The sequence below is a fragment of the Triticum aestivum genome, chromosome 3D (assembly GCF_018294505.1).
Source record: "Triticum aestivum cultivar Chinese Spring chromosome 3D, IWGSC CS RefSeq v2.1, whole genome shotgun sequence".
Taxonomy (NCBI): domain Eukaryota; kingdom Viridiplantae; phylum Streptophyta; class Magnoliopsida; order Poales; family Poaceae; genus Triticum; species Triticum aestivum.
In genome coordinates, this window is record NC_057802.1 from 321,197,830 (window position 1) to 321,218,387 (window position 20,558).

The following is a 20,558-nucleotide window of genomic DNA, read 5'->3' on the forward strand; positions in this document are numbered from 1 at the left end:
TTCTTACTGTTATTCATAATGTTTTTATCCATAATAATGTTTTTTGGAGTAATTCTAATGCCTTTTCTCTCATAATTTGCAAGGTACACACCAAGAGGGAGAATTCCGACAGCTGGAAATCTGGACCTGAAAAAGCTACGTCAGGCTACCTATTCCGCACAACTCCAAATGAGCTGAAACTTCACGGAGAATTTTGATGGAATATATTAGAATTATTGGAGCAAATAACTACCAGAGGGGCCCATCAGGTGGGCACAACCCACCTGGGCGCGCCAGGGCCCCCAGGTGCGCCCTGGTGGGTTGTGCCCTCCTCGGCCCACCTCCGGTGCCCATCTTCTGGTATATAGGTCATTTTGACCTAGAAAAAAATAAAGAGAGGACTTTCGGGACGAAGCGCCGCCGCCTCGAGGCGGAACTTGGGCAGGAGCACTTTTGCCCTCCGGCGGAGCGATTCCGTCGGGGGGAACTTCCCTCCCGTAGGGGGAAATCATCGTCCTCATCATCACCAACAACTCTCCCATCTTGGGGAGGACAATCTCATCAACATCTTCAACAACACCATCTCATCTCAAACCCTAGTTCATCTCTTGTGTTCAATCTTGTTACCGGAACTATAGATTGGTGCTTGTGGGTGACTAGTAGTGTTGATTACATCTTGTAGTTGATTACTATATGGTTTATTTGGTGGAAGATTATATGTTCAGATCCAATATACTATTTAATATTCCTCTGATCATGAGCATGTTTATCATTTGTGAGTAGTTACTTTTGTTCTTGAGGTCACGGGAGAAATCATGTTGCAAGTAATCATGTGAATTTGATATGTGTTCGATATTTTGATAGTATGTATGTTGTGATTCCCTTAGTGGTGTCATGTGAACGTCGACTACATGACACTTCACCATATTTGGGCCTAAGGGAATGCATTGTGGAGTAGCAATTAGATGGTGGGTTACGAGAGTGATAGAAACTTAAACCCCAGTTTATGCGCTATTCCGTAAGGGACCGAGTGGATCCAAAAGTTTAATGATATGGTTAGAATTTATTCTTAATACTTTTCTCGTAGTTGCGGATGTTTGCGGGAGGGTTAATCATAAGTAGGAGGTTTGTTCAAGTAAGAACAACACCCAAGCACCGGTCCACCCACATATCAAAAAAGTAGCGAACACAAATCAAACCAACATGATGAAAGAGACTAGATGAAATTTCCGTGTACCCTCAAGAATGCTTTGCTTATCATAAGAGACCGTTTTGGCCTGTCCTTTGCCTCAAAAGGATTGGGCTACCTTGCCGCACTTTTGTTACTATTATCGTTACTTGCTCGTTACAAATTATCTTACTATCAAACTACTTCGCTACTTACAATTTCAGCACTTGCAGACACTACCTTACTGAAAACTACTTGTCATTTTCTTCTGCTCCTCGTTGGGTTCGACACTCTTACTTATCGAAAAGAGCTACAATTGATCCCCTATACTTGTGGGTCATCATCGTCCAGTGGAAACCACTTCCAGATCAAAATATGGGAGTGGGTGTGGCTAGAGGACCCCTGCAAAATGTTCTACGCAGTTTTACTCTTAATCCTGATAGAATGGCGAGACATGATCTAGTAAACTAGGAAAGTCTATAACTCAAAGAAACCATCCATGGAGGAAAACAAAGGAGGGTGGAGAAGATGGGTTCAGTACCGGAGGAGGAGCCCATCTTCGAAGAAATCCACGGATGGGTAAGGCTCCATGGCGCGAGAAGGCACCGAAGAGGCTAGAGGCGATGATGGCGACTCTTGAGGCGTCCAGGGGTGAGGGGGGAGCAATTGAGTGGGAATGAATCCTACCCCCCCCCCCCCCCGCCCCACCTTTTAGGGGCTAAGAACTGCACACCCCGTGTGCACGGGCTAAAGTGCTCGTGTGCACGGGGTCCCGTGCGCACTAGAGAGTCCGTGGGCATGGGGGCCCGTGTGCACGAGCCTGTGGGCACGGGGTATCCAGAGGGTTTTGACAGACAAATATGCCTTGAGTCACGGTTGAGTGTAAACCCTTATCTCTACCCTATAAAAGACTCAGTTGGTGATGATGATGTGTCTGCCATTTCTGACCATTAGATCTGCATCTAACGGCTGTGTGGTAAGTTGTGGCATTTTTGCAACAATAGCTCACTTCTCCGCTCCAATTTGCAGAAAACCCCTTATTATCTTATATGCAACCGCATCCCTCCCTCACCTCATCAAAACAGCCTGAGAAATATATTTTGAGTGAAAAGTAATATATTTTTAGTGGTATATATGTATATCAAAACAAGAGTGTTTTCTTTCAAGTTTGTGAACAAGTACTATTCTACTTTGGCATTTTTGCAACAATAGCTCACTTCTCCGCTCCAATTTGCAGAAAACCCCTTATTATCTTATATGCAACCGCATCCCTCCCTCACCTCATCAAAACAGCCTGAGAAATATATTTTGAGTGAAAAGTAATATATTTTTAGTGGTATATATGTATATCAAAACAAGAGTGTTTTCTTTCAAGTTTGTGAACAAGTACTATTCTACTTTGGATCCGTTGCAACGCACAGGCACATTGCTAGTCAAGTCTCAAATACATTCTCATCTCACTTTGATTCGTCCATTTTGCATCATGTTTTGCGCCGGACAGGGATTCATAGAGAGAAGGCGCTCGGGGCTAGGGTTTTACCTCCGGAGCCACCCGCGCAATCGGCCAAGGAGGAAGAGGGGAAACTAGTATCTTTGAAGAAAGTTTTTTCATGAAGGCTTTCACTAAAAAAATACTCCTCTGTAAAGAAATATAAGAATGTTTAGATCACTACTTTAATAATAAATGCTCTTATATTTTCTTACCGAGGGAGTACATGCCCCAAGGACTTCAGGTGGGTTCCACGACACGAGTCCTCTCCTCCTCACTCGCTGCTGGTCACTTCCCCCGTGCCTGCCTACTTCCATGCGCTCACATGGAGCCTCGCGCAGGAATACGAGCCACCTCTGCCTCGCCATCACCTAGTCTATAGCACAGCCACCATAGTCCACAGACTGCTCCTCGCCGCGGCATCCGTACCACCAGACGCCTTCCACGCCCACCCATACGATCGCCGCAACCTCGCCGCGTGCCCGACTCCTCGGGCGTGCTCCAAGCATGAGGCTTCCAGGCGCAGGCGGCGGCGGGAGCGGGGACGCGGGGTTCGTGCGGGCGGACCAGATCGACCTCAAGAGCCTCGACGAGCAACTGGAGCGCCACCTCAGCCGCCAGGAGCGGGACGCGCCAGCCCCGGCGCAGCCAGGGAGCCGCCGAGGCGGGTCCGCGAGGCTGGGGGAGCCGCAGCCAGCGCCGCAGCAGCGCCGGCGCCGCGAGGACTGGGAGGTTGACCCCGCCAAGCTCGTCATCAAAGGCGTCATTGCCCGCGGCACCTTCGGCACCGTCCACCGCGGCGTCTATGACGGTCAGGACGTTGCCGGTATCGTACCATCTCAACTTCACATTTGCGCGTACACTACTTGCCAATTTCAGTGCCCGTAAGCTGCTCGATGAAATTACAGTGCCACTTAGTGTTGGCCGCGTTAGATACTTGTTGTTTCTGATCCATCATTCGTTTTGCAAGTTCCTGGTAAACATTGCTTCTTTATTTTCTTCTCCGTACTCGATTTTTTTGGCCTAGGATGCAGAATGCAGAATGAGTTGATCGATCGACGGCAATGCCATTTACTTTTCCGAGTTATTTTCGCCGGTCATGTCACCAGTGCGTTTCCTTGTCAGCAAATTGCTAAAGTTGATGCCTCTGCTTTCCTGGATTCCACGGTGTGTTCCGTGACTTGGGGTTGCTAAGTCCGCCTTTTCTGTGTAACCTTCCTCATGTGATTCGAACCAACCAACTTAAAGTTTTAGTAGGCATGATTCATGTGTTAGCCTTATGATGAGCCCCTGGAAGTTGGAGATAACAAATCAGAACAGCTGGTCCTTTAGGCAAAAAGGTTGCAACTTGCAACGGACCTGGTACTTTCCAGGGACCAGGAATTGAGAAGCATCTGAGCCAGAACGTCTGGTTTTGCACTCTCTCACCAGGCATAATCACATGACACGGGACGAAGCAAATGCAAAATGCTTGCCTGTCCACAACTTTATCACCTACTGCATTGTGCCACCAGGACATTCAGTTCAGTCTGTTGCAAAAACAATAAAATCCTCATTTAGCTTCATAAAATGCATTTACTAACTCATTGAAGTTATTGACTTGCTCGTTTTGCCCTTTTTCTACTGCATTTTAAGTTTATTTTTGCTGAAACTAGTGAATAATTTGTCAGTTATCACATTCCATGGCTGGCTCAGACATTTGAATCTGCCATTGTCTTTCATTTGCATGTTAAGCACTTAAAGTGGAATCTCTTTGATTTGGTTTTCCACACCACACATGAAGCTGTAGCTGGTATTGATATACTCTTTAAAGATTTTTTTAAAATTTTCTGTAAAGAGTTGCTGTTCAGCATGACAGCCAATACTCTTCTCAATGCACTGACCGCATTTTGTTCATGAATAATGCGTCACCTTTGGTCCTTAGCAACTGCTAATCTACTATTTGAGATTTGAATTTCGCTAGTATAGCAGTACACATTGCCTGCCATGTCTCAATATGTGCAAAACTAAACTTACTACTGCAACTTTCATTTTGAAAATAACTATTTAACTCTGTGTTCCAGTGAAGTTGCTTGACTGGGGGGAGGATGGTCATAGATCAGAACAAGAAATTACCGCACTAAGATCAGCATTTGCACAAGAGGTCGCTGTGTGGCATAAGCTTGATCATCCAAATGTTACGAAGGTAGGCTTTGGCTGAAGAAGTCCTCTTCCCGCCCTTTCAAATTTCATAGGTAAATTTTGCTGATAAAGTTCACATCAAATCAATTTGCATCCATGTTTGTTTCATAAAACAATGACTGCAAGGTCACATGCTGAAAGTGTTCTTCAATATGATCCAGCATAACCACATGGGCAACCTTGTTTTAACATGCACGATCCACATACTACAGCAATATGCTGAATTATGTGGCCAGTTATCCCTTTGGCGTCGCTTATGTTCCCTTTTTTTGGTGATGGGCTTATGTTCCCATGGCTAGCTAGATATGCGTCATCATAATGATAAGTAGTTGACTATTGCTAGCTATTTTGTGCTCTTAGTTGTCATATAATTCCCGTAAAAGAAGTTCCATAATTTATTCAAGGCATGACATCATTATCAAAGTTTACATGCTTTTCTCTTCATGACATCATTATTCCCGTAAAAGAAGTTCCATAATTTTTCTCTTCTTGACCCTACACAGAACATTAGAACCTTTGTATAATCCGAATATTAATTGACTTTCTCAACAGTAGTGAAAATTTTGGTTTAGGGTTTGATGTGCTCCTATTTGGTGTAGCATATGATACCATGGAAATATGGTAAGCATTCTATATTAAAAAAAACTATAGGAGGCTCCAAATTTGCAATATATCCATCTCATTGTGGATTATAAAGAGGTGTTATAGAGACTTTTATATATTCACTTTGCGAGTGTAGATTTATTATACTTGTCAACTGGCTGTCCTAACAATATGTTGAACTTGAACTGACAGTTTATTGGGGCTATAATGGGTGCAAGAGATCTAAATGTACAGACAGAACATGGGCATCTTGGCATGCCGAGTAATATTTGCTGCGTTGTTGTTGAGTACCTTGCTGGTGGTGCACTGAAAAATTTCCTGATAAAAAATAGGAGAAGGAAGCTAGCCTTTAAAGTTGTGGTCCAACTAGCCCTTGACCTTGCCAGGGGGTAAGTAATTGTTTGGTTTTGTTCTTCTTGGTCGTTTTCTGCGAAGTTCTTCCATTATGTCCCTTCAGTTTGGGAAGATCTCATTGCTACCTTTATGTTTGAATAGATTAAGCTATCTTCACTCGGAGAAGATAGTGCATCGTGATGTGAAGACTGAAAATATGCTTCTCGACAAAACAAGAACCGTGAAAATTGCTGATTTTGGGGTTGCTCGAGTCGAGGCTTCAAACCCTAGCGACATGACGGGTGAAACAGGCACACTTGGTTACATGGCACCTGAGGTACTAACCATCTGGAGATATTACCGTATTTATTAGACCAAAGTATCAAAATATTTTTAAGTTGGGCCGTGTTGCATTTCCTTGTTTCGCTTTTGGAGCAATGGGTAGTACTACCTCCTCCGATATTAGTTTTCGCTGAAATGGATGTATCTAAATGTATTTCAATGATACATCTGTTTGAGCGACTGCTAATACGGGGACGGAGGGAGCGTGCTAGTGGCATCATGTTGGCTTATAAATGCCGGCATCTATCTATGTGCAGGTCCTGAATGGTCATCCTTACAACAGGAAATGCGATGTTTATAGCTTTGGGATCTGCTTATGGGAGATATACTGCTGCGACATGCCATATCCTGACCTCAGCTTCTCAGAAGTAACTTCTGCCGTTGTCCGCCAGGTCAAAAATGTTTCCTTCCCTTGTGGCGTTGCCAGGCTCTTGTTTCTGACGCCTTCTGAACCACTGAAAACATAACATAATACAAAAAGCATCGTTGGTGTGCAGAACCTGAGGCCGGAGATACCGCGGTGCTGTCCGAGCGCTTTGGCGAACGTGATGAAACGGTGCTGGGACGCGAACCCCGACAAGCGGCCTGAGATGGCCGAGGTGGTGGCCATGATAGAGGCCATCGACACGTCCAAGGGCGGCGGCATGATCCCGATAGACCAGTCGCAGGGGTGCTTCGCCTGCTTCCGTCAGTACCGAGGCCCCTGACGGTCTGGTCTGACGGCGTCACCTGGTGATCTAGAATCTTAGTGTAATTCTCCTTAACTAATCACGTCGGTTATGGCTAATGTAGTAAATGCCCGCTTCATCTCATCATTGTATGTATGCCTTGTGCGAACCCTAATGCCTGGCATGCCCTAGGATCAAGCTCGGAGTTTAGTATGAGTCTGACAGGGGGGCAGGTCACAGGTGGTCTTACGGTCTCATGGTCTGAAGCGGACACTCTGTACTATTGCAGTTTATATATGTTTAATTGCAGAATGTGAATAAAGAACATATTCCCCGTTTGGAATGCAACTTGTTTTACCAACCGAGCATACCTCAGATGAGCTCTCGGCTCCTTCTAAGTGTTCATGTAAACGTCTGTGTTGTATTGGGCGTGTTTGGTAACCTGAACCGATTTTTGCCCCCTAACATATGTGTTTGTCTGCATCCTTCCCAGCCTGGCTGCGAAGAAACACACGCACGGTGGTGTTTGGTTGCGGGCTTGTCTAGGCAGATGCAAAGTGTGTGATGTTTGGTTACATGCAATACATGTTTGGTTATATAGATAAAATAGGCAGCATGAACTCATAAGCCGGAGTCTTAAACGCATAGTTAAACGATAAAACAGTCGCGGCAAAGCCTGAAACATCCTATGCAAAAGTCTTAGGTGCAAAGATAACATTTTAGGCATCCATGGCAAAGGCCTCCTTGTGCTTCTTGCACTTGGTCACCACCTCGACATCGTCGTTGTTGAAGACGATCATCTTCAGGGTATTGGGAGTCGCCAGCTTGATGGTGACGAGGTACCTGATCTTGATCCGGTGAACAGTGGTGAAGGGGGCCCAACCCTTGTCAAACATGTGCTTGTTGTTGATCATCCAGACCGTCACCCTCCAGGCGTAACCGGTGTTCGTCATCAGTTTGAATTCCTCTAGGACGTGGATGAAGTGATTGGTGAACTCAAGTTACATGGGCAGGCACTCCAATCTGGGTGCAAGGATGATCTTGCAAAAGTGGGTTGGGCCGGCGTCCTCATGGAAATGGTCGTAGTTTCTCGGCCGCTTAGGGGCGCTGCTGAGCTCCACCACAGCCTTGCTCTTCTTGTCAGCCACAACCACCTCCTTGCCCTTAGAGTTCCCTAGAACAGCCTGGTCGATCTGCATTATGAACATGATGAATGAAGGTCAATGGAGGGACAAAATGCATACGAGCAAAATCATTGAAGGTACGCGGAATTTTTTGAACAAAATTATCAGCATTCATTCATCCCACCCACCTACCTCGAAGCCCCTATTTATTCACCGCCACACTCCACTACCTCTTCCAACTATCCCCCCCCCCTCTCTCTCTGTCTGTGTGTTTGTCTTCTACCGTCTCCTCTTCCACGACTCTCTCTCTCTCTCTCTCTCTCTCTCTCTCTCCATCCATCACCATGAACCCCCATCCCCAACCCCTTCTCTAACAGCATTGGATGGAGGGCATTCCTCCTTGGGTGCTCGCTCGGTGACTACACCAAGTTCGCGAAGACCATGGAGGCGTGTTCTCAATTCAAGAGCATTGACGAGATGCATAAATTATGTTGTTGAAGAAGATGAAAATGAAGTTAAAGAGGTTGTATCCTAACCCAACCAAAGGCGCTATATCAGTGGGCATACTACGGTAGGCGATGGATGAGGTCGAGTTGACCGATCCAAGTCAGAGAGCCAGATAGGCCAAGTACAGGCTTGCCAGGGCTCCTCATGACCAATTGGACGTCATGGTGGCGTTGACCACCATCGTTCTGGAGGACGAGGAGGAGGAGGAGATGGTGGATGCTGCCAGTGACGAACTGGTCGAGCCTCGGGAAGCTGACAATGCGAAAACGGTGGAGATGGTTATCACGGCGCCTCAGCCATACGGCCATACCCTGTCCTTGGAGGTCGACGATTACAGGCCTCAACCTCAAGGCCACCGCCGCTCCCAGCTCCTTGAGGCTCGTTGTGGCTAGGATGTAGTGCTTGTTGGGATGGATGTCAATGGATGTAAGCTCGATTTACCAACCCCCCCCCCCCCCCCTCCCCCGGTAAAAATCTTACGCAATCCCGTTCAAACTGCTCAAATCCCAAATTGAGTATGCCTAACTCTAGAGCCAGATCAAACCCAAGAGGTAGATTGGATGCCTAGTGTGCGATGCTTAAATCAAATGCGGACATGATAAATCGATTTCATCGGGAGCAGAGCGCTTACCGCCATTGACGAATGTCTGCAGGTAAAGTGATGAGGCCGGGGCTTACCATCTAGATCTTTGCTCCGATGCTCGCCCTCCAGATCTTGTGCTCGCCGCCATTGATGTGAGAGTGGAGAGAGAGGAGAGTGAGCGATGAGAAAAGGATGAGAGGAGTTATGGCGGAATTTTGAGGAGTAACGTGACGTCTCGAGCATAGCTCCTCGCGTGCAACCTCCGACGCCTACGTGTCTTGAGTTGCATCGCTCAAGCCTGACATGGAGAAACGACCGATTCGAGACAATCAAACGAATCACAACTGCATCGCGCGGCGCCGGCTTGAACCTAATGCAGGTTACCAAATGTTTTTGAAATCAAAATCAAAAGAATGAAAAAAAACGCAACTTGCCTTTTCCAATTCTGCACAGCTGTTGTGGATGTTTTGCGATGCATGCAACCGAGCCAGGGGTAGGTATGAGTGACAACACGGACGGCTGGATGATGACGAGGGGCAAGGTTGGTTCGAGAGCGTGGGCGTCCGATTCGACTCGACGTCTGCCGTCTGCCCTGTTCCACAGAAGCAGGAGGGGCGAGCAAAGGACGGCACAAGAGGAGACGGAAAGCAAAGCCGCCGCCGCCCGCCGATTCCTCCGCCTTTTCCACTGATCCCCTCCAACCCAGCGACCGCGCTCCCTCCTATGGCCGTAAGCTCGCGGCTACCCGCCCCTCCCGCGCGCGGCCTCCTCCGCCGCTCGCCGCCGCGTATCCTCCCTCCGAGGCGCCTCGCTTGTGGTGCCCGCGCCGTCTCCGGGAGCCCTGGACCAGGCGGATCGCCCGTGCCCAGGCGGCCGCCGGCGCCGGTGGACGCCGCGGCAGTCGCTCCGCCCTCGCCGGCGTCCTCCGCAGCGTCGTCCGCCGCCTCGGCCATCGATTTCCTCACTCTCTGCCATAGCCTCAAGGTAAATCACGCCATGCTTGCTCCTTCCTTTGCTGGCCTTACGTGGTGTACCATCAGACTAGTGATACTCCTAGGTCCTGGCAAAGGAGTAAATAATTTTGATATAGCTTTGCTAACTTGAGCTAAATACCGGGGAGCTCACAAAAACTATACTCGATCCGAACAGGGCTTCGTATATGCAAGTTTTGAAACGATCAATTCGTATGGTGAATTGGTGATTCATGACGTCTCACTATGGCTGCTCAGCTCACATGTCTAAGTATATGATGTGTAGTGCATGAACATGGACTCCGTCTTCAGTTCATGCCTTCATGCCCCCATGCTTATGATGCGAGATTCTCCAGCAGATCACCTATCCACTACATAAAAGCTCTCAATAATCGATTATTTCTTCCTCCAACAGATCCCCTATATGGCTGCCAATGCCTAAAAAAATTAGGCGGCCAACTAAAAACCAGGCCCAACCTCCTACATGTAGGGATGCCCCCTCCCACCTCTATCCTTCTGTGTTTATTCTTGGTGGGCTGAATTTTCAGCCCCTAGGGGCTGAGGGCCATTGCTGCCTCTCGCTGCGCGCTGCCTTCCCCAACTGTCTGCCACCACCGGAGCTCCGTCCACCGCTGCACCATCCCCTCCTCACCCCTGCCACCTGTTTCTCCAGCGCGCGCCGCCTTCTGTCCCCTCTGCACAGCCACCACCTATCTGTACTGTGTGCGCTGCCGTCCCGTGCCCGCTGCTGGAGCTACTTTGTGTGCTGCCATGGCTCCCCGTCCCCATGTTGCCTCCCCTCCGCGTGGGCCGAGCTCGGTTGCTGCAAGTGGCAACACAGCTGGTTCGAGCTGCAGCGCTGTTGCACGAGCTCCAGAGCATCCCGAAGGTAGGGCAGTGCAAGGCGATGGACAACCGGAAGGTGGGGCAGGGCACCGCTGATGGAGTGGGTAGGAAAAATAATAATTGGCCCACTGACATGTTAGTGTGTATACACAAACGAGGGGTGTGTTTTATTAGGTACTAGTCTGTTGGAGGAGGTGCACAAAAAAGGCTTTGCCTGAACAGAAGGAGCCCCAACGTGAATTTTTAGAAGGGGGGGGGGGGGGGGTGTTTAGGGATCTGCTGGAGATGGTATCCATCATATTGCACTATTCTGAGGTTTATTTGGTTGTTCCTTGTTCCGCTCTTACCACAGACCACTAAAAGGAAAGGCTGGATAAATCACAGCATCAAGGGTTCGGAGTCTATTGCTGATCACATGTATCGTATGGCCCTGATGGCTTTGATCGCTGATGACCTACCTGCTGTAAATCGAGAAAGGTTAAGTTTTCTATGTTTCCCCTTTTTACTATTGATATTAAAGTGGCATTTTTAGGTGCCATTTTCATTACTCATTACTACTCTACCTGCTGCTGAAGGAACATTTATTTTGCTGTAACAGGTGTATCAAAATAGCTATCGTTCACGACATTGCTGAAGGTAGGTCAATAAACATATCTATATTTACTTGTTGATTCTGTGTGCTGTCCTTCACCTGCTCTTTTGTTAGCATCTTTCAGTTTTCAACCAAGTGCTTTTCAACTATTCATACCTTATACCTTATTTTATTAACAGCTATTGTTGGCGACATCACTCCATCTGACGGCATACCTAAAGCAGAAAAAAGCAGGCGTGAACAAGAAGCTCTAAATGAAATGTGTGAAGTTCTTGGTGGTGGATCAACAGGTATGTCTCCATTTGTGACGAGAATTTTCAGTTCTTAAATGAATGTTCGATAACATTATGTTAACATAATTGAATTTACTGTTTTCTAGCTGAGGAAATTAAGGGGCTGTGGGAAGAATACGAAAACAACTCCTCTGTTGAAGCCAATCTCGTAAAGGATTTTGATAAAGTAAGCCTGCCATTATTTTCTTAACTTCATACTTTGTTCATAAATATTGGTTCTGCTTTCCTTTACACGTGTCATCTAATTTGTATCATATATATCAGGGTTATCATTTGTTGTTGCCATGCAAGTTTCTTTAGTTTGGGTTTCCTTCCAGACATGCGAAGTTCTGGCACTTGAAAGCATTTAAGTTTGTTAACGGATTAATAATAATACTCCAAAAGTTTTATCTCATGCAAACATGTTCATGTGTATCGTTATGGTTTACTCTGATGCACATTCTGTTTTGTTTTTATGTTCTGTTTGGTCCAGCTGATTTCACCTGTTGCTACTTTTTTTGTTTCAGGTGGAAATGATTCTTCAAGCGTTAGAGTATGAGAAGGGTATTAACTTCTGCCATAGTTGATTTGTCTACATTCAAAGAATGAGTCACTTGCTAATTTTAAATAATTTCCCCATATACGAACTCTGGCACGGTGTGCATTGGTTCCTTATTCTGAAATAACCTGCCCTTATCAATAATATGCGTCTAAATCATCATGTTCTTATTGCATCTTTGTGATCCTTTGATATTGATAATAGTAATGTCTAGCGAAACTCATGTATACCTGGCTTCGGCAAGAACATAGTTGGAATCTGTTGCTACCTTGTTGACAATAACAGGAAACTACTTGATTCATACGGCCAAACTTGTTTTTGCTTCCAGCAGTGTGCAGTGTATCAATCCTGCGTGCATATGTTGCCATCTTCCTCTTCTGCATTTATGCTGACTCTGCACATCTTGAAAATTGCAGAGCATGGAAAAGTGCTAGATGAGTTCTTTCTCTCTACTGCTGGTAATGTGATTGATCAACCGTATAGACCATAAAAAGTTGAAATTGCTTCCTTTTGCTAAATATACTTTCCAAACATGTTATTGCAGGCAAGTTCCAGACAGAGATTGGCAAGAGCTGGGCTGCTGAAGTGAATTCAAGGAGAAGCAATGGATGTGGACAGAACTAGGGGTAACTTGATGTTTGGTGCTGGATATAGCCTCTATGAAATTTTCATGATGGGGTGGTGTGGCGGATCTCAGACTCCAGATTCAAGCCCACTTCGAGGCAAACATAACCAATTTGCCTCAGCTATCAGGTGTTGCCATGCAAGTTGACAAAACTCGGGGATCTAAATTTGGTTAAGAGCTCAGTGGGCTGAATATGCACTGAGACTAGTAGTATGTAGTGTACTAAGCAGTTTTTATGTATGCCGTTGGTTAGGAACTTAGATCCAGGGAACACGTTGTTTTTGTTGAGTCAGGAAATAAAAAGGCTGGGGCCGTTCTCGACTGCCACCTTCCTTCGGTCGAAGTTGGTCTCTCTTATTGCTCTGTGCCAATTCGTCATTTCACTCTTAAACTTTGCGTCTGATGAAAGTTAAGACAGGTGAGGGCACATATCCGGAGCCCAGACTAACCAATACAAGCTCATGAAAGGAGTCATCATGATTTGCAGAAGTGGGCAATTAGCGGTGAACCAAAGCTCATGAAAGTGAATCATCAGCAGTCACTTTGGTTGTCTAATTTACAGCAAATAAAGAAATTCCAACTCAAAAATGAATGATTTTGCCTAAAAACGCCTTCATAGTCGACGGAAACGTCTCCTCCCACTGAACGCACATCATTGGAAGGGCTGGAATAAATCTAGAAAAAAGCAAGCACCAATGCAAGTTTAGGATTTGAACTCTGCTAGGAGTGGTTGGAAACCACTGCCCTCCTAATCATCCAACCACAAATTGGTTCCCGTGCATAGTGTAATTGAATACTATTGGTTCCACAAGAGATGAATTACACATCTCACTTCATGCCAAACAGATTATAGTCTCTAAGATCTTGACTAAGTTATACAATCACGGGGTAAGTTACAAGAGTTACTACTCATCACTAGCTATCATCAGCTCGATATTGCCAAAAAAGGACTAATAACAACTCACTCACAAGCTGCACCTTTGCTAAGAAAAAGATATCTCTTGGGTTAACTGTGAAATCGTCACCAAAAACATTTATATCCCTTTACATGACTACCGGCACCATATCCATCCTACCTGAACCACCATCTCATGCCGGCGTTTATCGGGTCATGAAGAAAAGGGGTGTAACTGCTGATGTAGGGGTTAGCTGTCCGGCCAATCTTTAGCCAGATAGCTCTGTGGTAGCCAGCAGTGAAAGGAGAATGATACATTAGCTTCAACAACTGCAATTTCCGGATAACCAGAGTGAGATATGAATTCACCAAGACAATGTATTCTGTTAATATAGTAATAAGTTCGTCTATAATCTGAATTACAGGTGAAATATCATGCAAATTCCTCTTTTGTCCTTAAAGAAAACAAAATGTTACTTGGGCTAAGCAGATGAATACTAATGGTGCCTTTATGAAATGTTCTGAAATGTAGCTCATGGTACCACAAAAGACACTGTCCGGCTCTATTAACATGTAAGAGCATCTCTAGCAGACCCCTTAAAACTGCGACCCGTATAAGTGTTTTACAGGTCGAGAAAAACACATTATAAGGGCCGATTTTAGCCGCAACCGAACAGAACCCGTATAATCAACCCGTGAAAAAGAATATTCTCTACATATACCATCTTCTTCCTCACGCCATTTCCATCTCGACCTCCATCCCCTCGGTGTGTGCGCGTCCTGCCTCTGCGACTGCCTCCTCGTGCTCGCCACTGAGCGCGACCGGGCCGGGGCCAACAGCAGTGCCGACTGCAGCAGCAGCAGCCGCCGCCGCCGAGGCGTTCACGGCCGACTCGCATGCTCTGAATCGAGCGGACGCTCTGAATCGAGCGGACGGAGAGCTAGCTAGCTAGCAATCGAGCGGACGGGGAGCTAGCTATCTAGCTTCATGCGACGGTTGGGCATGGAGGCCGGCGGCCACGGGCGGGCGGCGGGCGGCCGGACGAACGGGCGGCGGCGGTGCGGTCACTGCAGGCGGCGAGCTTCAAGGCGTTGGCGGGAGCTGAAATTTCCCAACTGCCAGCGTTGACTGGTATTCGGGGCCCTGGCAAAATTGCTACCGAAACTGAAGATACACAGGTCTCGGGCATGTGTTCACGGGGCCTGTAAAAAGTTTTAAGGGTCGGACGATTTTAAGGGGTCTGCTCGGGTCCGTTTTTTCGACTGAAACTGTAAAAAACGGTTTTTTTACGGGTTTGACCACTTATACGGGGTCTGCTAGGATGCTCTAAGAGTCTCGCAGCCTAAGATGCTGGGGTTACCACTTCCCAGGTTTAAAATTCACTAACCAAAAGCAGTTACGTGCTATACTGCTATTGTCGGGCATACAACAGTCCTGACTATACAACCAATCAAACTGAGTTTTTAACAGATTAACAGAAGCAACATCCATTGCCTAGGTCCTTTTCTAAAAGGAAGCGGCAGTGTTTAGTCAAGTTGGCGGCTTGGCACAGCCATTGTAGAAATTTCTTGACTGGTCTCTTTAGATTACTGGAAGATATTAATTCTGGACCCTTACATGGGCTTCAGCAAGCCCCATGCTCCAGAAGGATGGGTGGCAAGAGAGATGCTAGGCTTAGACAGCTGACAGAGCCTAGTTATTTAAGAAGTTGGTAAAGTAATTTCCTATTGTTAGAGCATGTCCAACCCGAATGGGCTAATTTGGCCCGTTTGAGGGACACGGCTGCGCGGGCGGACAATTGAGAGGGACACGGCTGCGCGGGCGGACAATTGAGGGTTCAAAGCAGGCGCGTCGCGGGCCTGCTTTGAACCCTCAATTGTCCGCACGTGCAGCCGTGTCCCTCAAATTGTCCGGATGCATGCATATGATTGGTGGGGATGGAGAGAGAAAGGGAAAGAAAGAATAAAGAAACAGAAAAGTTGGTCCAGTGTGACATCCTGGCTTAATAAGAATGATAGACTACTTATATCAACAAGGTGCACCTTCTTTTCCGGGAGCCCATCTGAAAGGAACCTCAAAGTTAAGCGTGCTTGACTTGGAGCAATTTGAGGATGAGTGACCGACCAGGAAGTTGATCCCTGGTGCGCATAAGTGAGGATAATGTGTGCAGGAAAGACTAGTGTTGGTCTGTGAGGCCAGTCTAGATCCTAGGTGGTAGCCAGACACAACGGACAGGAATCGGTGGGTTTGGCCGAGGCGTTACATCCAGGGTGGGCCGTGTCCGATGTGGCGGACTGCTTGGACACACCCGGACACCCTCGTATCCTCCCAATACATGGGCTGAGGTTGAGGGTTCACAAACAGCCCGGACATATGAGGACAATTTGAGGGGTCCGGTTGGGTGGCGTTTTTCCTTCTCTCTCCTGTCTGGGCTGTCCGATCGGACATATAGGGACAAAATGGGGGGTCCGGTTGGAGATGCTCTTAGGATTCTGCGCAATCAGCCTCCCCTCCCCTATATTAAAGGAGTTTGTGGACATCCCTACGTAATAGGACTTGGCCATGAGGAACAACCAAACAAGAAATAAACCAATCTAATCCCAATTCCCTTCCTTGAGTCCTTCCCCTGAGGACCGACTGCCGACAAGGTACCATCCCCCCTGCTGCGGTCCAAGCAAGTATCCTACCGTAATTATACCAGTATAGGTGATATGCAGGTCAATACAAACGCATTACAAAAGTAAGTGTGATAAATGTTTAATGTGTTGTAGAATTCAGTGAGCGCTTACTATTGTCAAAAGCTGATTGGACAATTTTAGTGTGATGGCAAAATTTTAGTGTGATTAGACAATTTTATGTGTGAAAAAGCCAACAACCCGGTTAACAGTAAACAAGAAAGATCATTTGGCGAAGCCAATTGATGTTTATCAGGAACTAACCTGCCAGTACATGAATGTTTGCATAGCATTGCGTTGTTTCCTACAAAAGTAAAAGAACAATATAAATGCATGGTTAAGTGGCCACTGGAAGGGGGTTAATCACAATGAACAAGGGCAGGCCTACTGACGAGAACAGGGATAAGATCATAAGAAAGCCCAACAAAATCTCTGCATTTGCAATCAGAAAGTTGACTGCAGTTGTGTTTGCCTCAACCCATGTGCAAAGCGGCTCCAGGTATGCCCTACAAATTAGCAACACGACAGTTATAATCCATTTTGCCAGCATGTTCAACGGGCAAAATATTGTAAACTGATAGCAGATTCAGTTCATACAAAATGATTATTCTGCATTTATCGGCTTGTTACCATGCAATTTTAATACACATAAACATTTCTATTTTGTGTTTGACTACTGATGGACCGGGGCTTGCTCATTTGGTCTGTTAGCCATTGCACAAAAAGGCAACAAAGAGTACTTTCAGGGGTTGAGGCTCAGAGAGATGAAAGCATATAACAAAAAAGCCAAGATAACAACCTAATGAGTATGGAGATCATGCCTAAGGTATTGATTCTTTATGCGCAAAGCTGGAATGATAACATGCACTGTGTATGCATAGAAGGCAAAACATGTGCCTACAAGTCTGCCAGGTTCATTTTACCTGTAGAGAGAGGAATTGGTAAAATGGCGCCGTAGAAATCTGGCCACATGTTCAAGTGCCCAGCAAATTACCGGTACCAAAACAACTGCCACAAAGGGTTAACTCGTCATGTGCAGGAAAGCTGAGACGTTTGGGTAGTAACATGAAAAATTTGATCTCAAAGATTAAATACTTCATATGCTTACGCTTCAAGTGTAGTTTAGATGTAACAAACATAAGGCAGTACATGAATGGAATAAAATCCTTTGATGAAGTTACATGGTGGCACCAGGCCTGAACAGCCTGTGTGTTCCCTACTCTGGGTAGCTGATAGGAAGGGTAAATGTTAATTAAGTTGTGCAAGGTATCTGAAGTGGGAGGAAGCATAAAAAAAGTAAATACAACACTCAGTTTCATGTTACTGACCCCATAAAGAGCAAATATGGCATAACCTGTGGTACAGGTTGTGCCAAGAAGTGACAAACGATATCCCTTGAGTTGCAGTTGTCGTGTTGCCAGTGGAATGATGCCGATCAACGCAACAATAAGAACCTATAGAAAAAAGTGTGTATGATAAAGATAATGTGATTATCTAGAGTATTTTGCACACATCAACAAAAAATCTCCCGTTGCTCATCATAATACATGCAAGCTAAAAGAAAGTATACAAGATTACGCATTCCACACACTAACGTAGGTACTATCATAAGTTGGAAAACTGATACTATAAAGTATAAAATGGATAGTTTGAATGTTTGATGCAATTCTAGACAAAAGTATAAAGATCCATTCATACAGTTCAAATTACGCAGGGAGGGCACTAAGATCTTGTTCATACAAAAACCAAGGACCAATTATCCTTGACTAGTTGTGTTTTGGCGAAACAAAACTTAGAACACTGTGTTAATCTGCTCTAACATATGCCTAATTCTGTGATAATCCTGACCGTCCATTCGCTTATGATTTTTTTTTGAAACTAAACTTCCATTAGGCAAATGAAGGGTCAAGATGAAGGTATTTTCATGAACACCAGCGTGCAGGCTTGACTAAAGCAAAATATGCTCGGACTAGTAGTTAGTCTGATTAATCTCACTTACAGAAGTGAGCTGTTGTTTTACACTCCATTCAACTAAGCCTAAAAATAGTTATCCGGTGGAGTACAAGATTGAGATGGATCTGACACTTTTAAGAGATGCACCAACTTAGACAAGACTAAGATATTCAGCAAGGATTGATGTCGACATATAGAAAAATTACATGTGATACAGTAATTGCTGACAAAGTACATCAGTCCATTTACCCAAGCATTAACAGAAAAATGTAATGACCGCTGATCCAACTGAAGCGAAAGTCTGCTTTGTGCTGGTCCAGCAGAATCAGCACCTACAAAATCCACGAAGATCAGATTGACAGATGAAAATGGCTACAACTTACTAGGTGTTCAGTGTAGAGAGATGATACAACACAAGAATATGCTTGTTATCACCTGGATCATGAGGTATTGCATTATCATTAGCAGTTGTAGATTCTCGCTCTGTTGATGCTGGGAACTGAGAAGAGCTGGCTGAGGACATTCCTCTAACAACAAAGTCAGGACCCTATAACCAAACACAGGATAAGAAACAAACCTAAGCTCTTATAAAACCACGTTATGCATATAAAAACAGAAATAGATCCCCAAAAGGAGACAGAAAAAATATATTAAGTCAGTCAACATCACAGCCTTAATAGCAGTAGAATAGTAAAAGGAAGATGTTTTGTGAAATTGCAGCAGATATCAGTGACTTGACTTGGTTGGAACAAAATAAAAAGATACATGGGAAAAACGTCACAGAAGGTCTTCCTTAAAGAAAGAGGCCTATATAGATACAACGATTCAACAATGTAGGTAGTCCTAAAAAAAGCTCTAATGTAGAACTTCAATTATTTTTCCCCGCTCCCTTTTTCGTACCGCAACAATTTAATCTATTCCTTGCCATTTACAACTTTCATGGCCGTATGTACAATGTTCTAACTAGCACACTGGCAGAGGCCATAGAGTCAAATTAGGCAGAGATCGGGATCACTCAAATAGGCAGAAACAAAGCAGAAGCACAAACAGCTAGACCAAGTACACGAACTGATTAGTGGGCATTTGAAAATCGAAATAGAACTAATCAAGCTTGTATGAACCTCAAGGAGTGAAATCCAAAAGGTGGGAACTGTTTGGCAGCCGCGGTTTTGTTCTAGACAAGTTGAAGAGCGAGGTTAGGTCTGAAACAAATCACCGAGGATGCAAGAATGCGGTCAATTACTTGAGGGGAAGAAGGCGGCGAATCTTCGCAGCATTGCTTGGCCACAAGCTGAAAACCGGCGGAAAAGGAAGACATGAGCGCAAGGAGGCGAGAATCTTGAGAGACCCTAACGAATTCCACCGTAAATCAGGCACCGCCTAGTCCTACAGCACTCAGTATCCCCCTCGCATCGCACATGTTCATCGTCTCTTGTCTCTCTCGCCAGTGAGCTGAAACTTTGAGCTCATGGCCAAACAATCTTGGGGGGTCATGTGGCGGGGGCGGCAGCAAGCGGGGCGGCTGTGCGCAATGCGGGGAGCCAAATCGGGTGTGGGGATTAGCGAAGTCAAATGAAGCAGAGCTCCACTACAGAACAGAAGAGAACAGAACACCAAGGGAGATGAGTAGTACTAGTGCTGGTAGAAGCAGAGGCAGCAGCAAAACCTAACCTGCGTAAAATAATCCAGGGCCGCTTGGAACGGAGCCGGTCGCGAATTCCGATACAGTGGAGCCACGGGAAGGGGAGAGAGAGGGAGGGAGGGCGAGGGAGCCAGCCCTCCTCGAATCTAGACTTGGGCAATCTCCGACGCAAAGGCAGCAGCAGCAGCACAGGGACAGAGGAAGAAGACTGACCCCCTGCCTGCCTGCTGTCTCCTTCTCCTCCCCTTCTTTTTTTCTCCTCTGATTTTTCTTTTATTTTCTTTTGCAATGCAGGCCATTGGTTATGTCGTTATGACGAGCGCCCGCTAGCCCACACGGCACGAAAGCGACCAGTGCGGGGGGCCCGCGACCATCGACGGACAGTTCAGGGGCGAGATCGCAACATTGGAGGGTTCCGTGGTGCCAACTGCCAAGATGCCCCTTTTCCTTTCTTTTTCTTTTCTTTTTCTGTGACTGATAAAAGACGTACACCACGAGTAAAAATGGGGGAAATTCGAGTGGGGAGGAGGAGCTAAAGCAAACCGCACCA

General features: G+C 45.9%; 3 protein-coding genes across 5 annotated transcripts; 2 read left to right on the forward strand and 1 right to left on the reverse strand.

The window, feature by feature from the left end:
- Positions 1–2,897: 2,897 nt before the first annotated feature.
- Positions 2,898–7,106, forward strand: LOC123078645 (serine/threonine-protein kinase STY13). 2 transcript variants are annotated; one of them, XM_044501226.1, is made up of 6 exons: positions 2,898–3,447; positions 4,700–4,821; positions 5,613–5,809; positions 5,916–6,090; positions 6,353–6,487; positions 6,593–7,106. In XM_044501226.1, the coding sequence occupies exons 1-6, from the start codon at positions 3,144–3,146 to the stop codon at positions 6,800–6,802; spliced, it is 1,143 nt and encodes a 380-aa protein (XP_044357161.1). In that variant the 5' UTR covers positions 2,898–3,143; the 3' UTR covers positions 6,803–7,106. The 2 variants fall into 2 exon arrangements, with proteins under 2 accessions (XP_044357161.1, XP_044357160.1); XM_044501225.1 differs by having other exon boundaries at positions 2,899–3,462.
- Positions 7,107–9,535: 2,429 nt separating this feature from the next.
- On the forward strand, positions 9,536–13,185 carry LOC123078647 (5'-deoxynucleotidase HDDC2). Its single transcript, XM_044501229.1, has 8 exons — positions 9,536–9,961; positions 11,147–11,271; positions 11,393–11,430; positions 11,566–11,676; positions 11,766–11,845; positions 12,186–12,222; positions 12,634–12,675; positions 12,762–13,185. Exons 1-8 carry the CDS (start codon positions 9,701–9,703, stop codon positions 12,839–12,841), a joined length of 774 nt encoding a protein of 257 aa, XP_044357164.1. The 5' UTR covers positions 9,536–9,700; the 3' UTR covers positions 12,842–13,185.
- Positions 13,186–13,674: 489 nt separating this feature from the next.
- On the reverse strand, positions 13,675–20,289 carry LOC123078646 (uncharacterized). Of its 2 annotated transcripts, none has more exons than XM_044501228.1 (9): positions 20,038–20,289; positions 18,802–18,913; positions 18,616–18,698; positions 17,742–17,867; positions 17,522–17,642; positions 17,337–17,421; positions 16,806–16,919; positions 16,678–16,717; positions 13,675–14,067 (listed from the first exon to the last, which is right to left on the reverse strand). In XM_044501228.1, the coding sequence occupies exons 2-9, from the start codon at positions 18,887–18,889 to the stop codon at positions 13,915–13,917; spliced, it is 810 nt and encodes a 269-aa protein (XP_044357163.1). In that variant the 5' UTR covers positions 18,890–18,913; positions 20,038–20,289; the 3' UTR covers positions 13,675–13,914. The 2 variants fall into 2 exon arrangements, with proteins under 2 accessions (XP_044357163.1, XP_044357162.1); XM_044501227.1 differs by lacking the exon at positions 20,038–20,289 and adding an exon at positions 19,610–19,990.
- Positions 20,290–20,558: the final 269 nt, after the last annotated feature.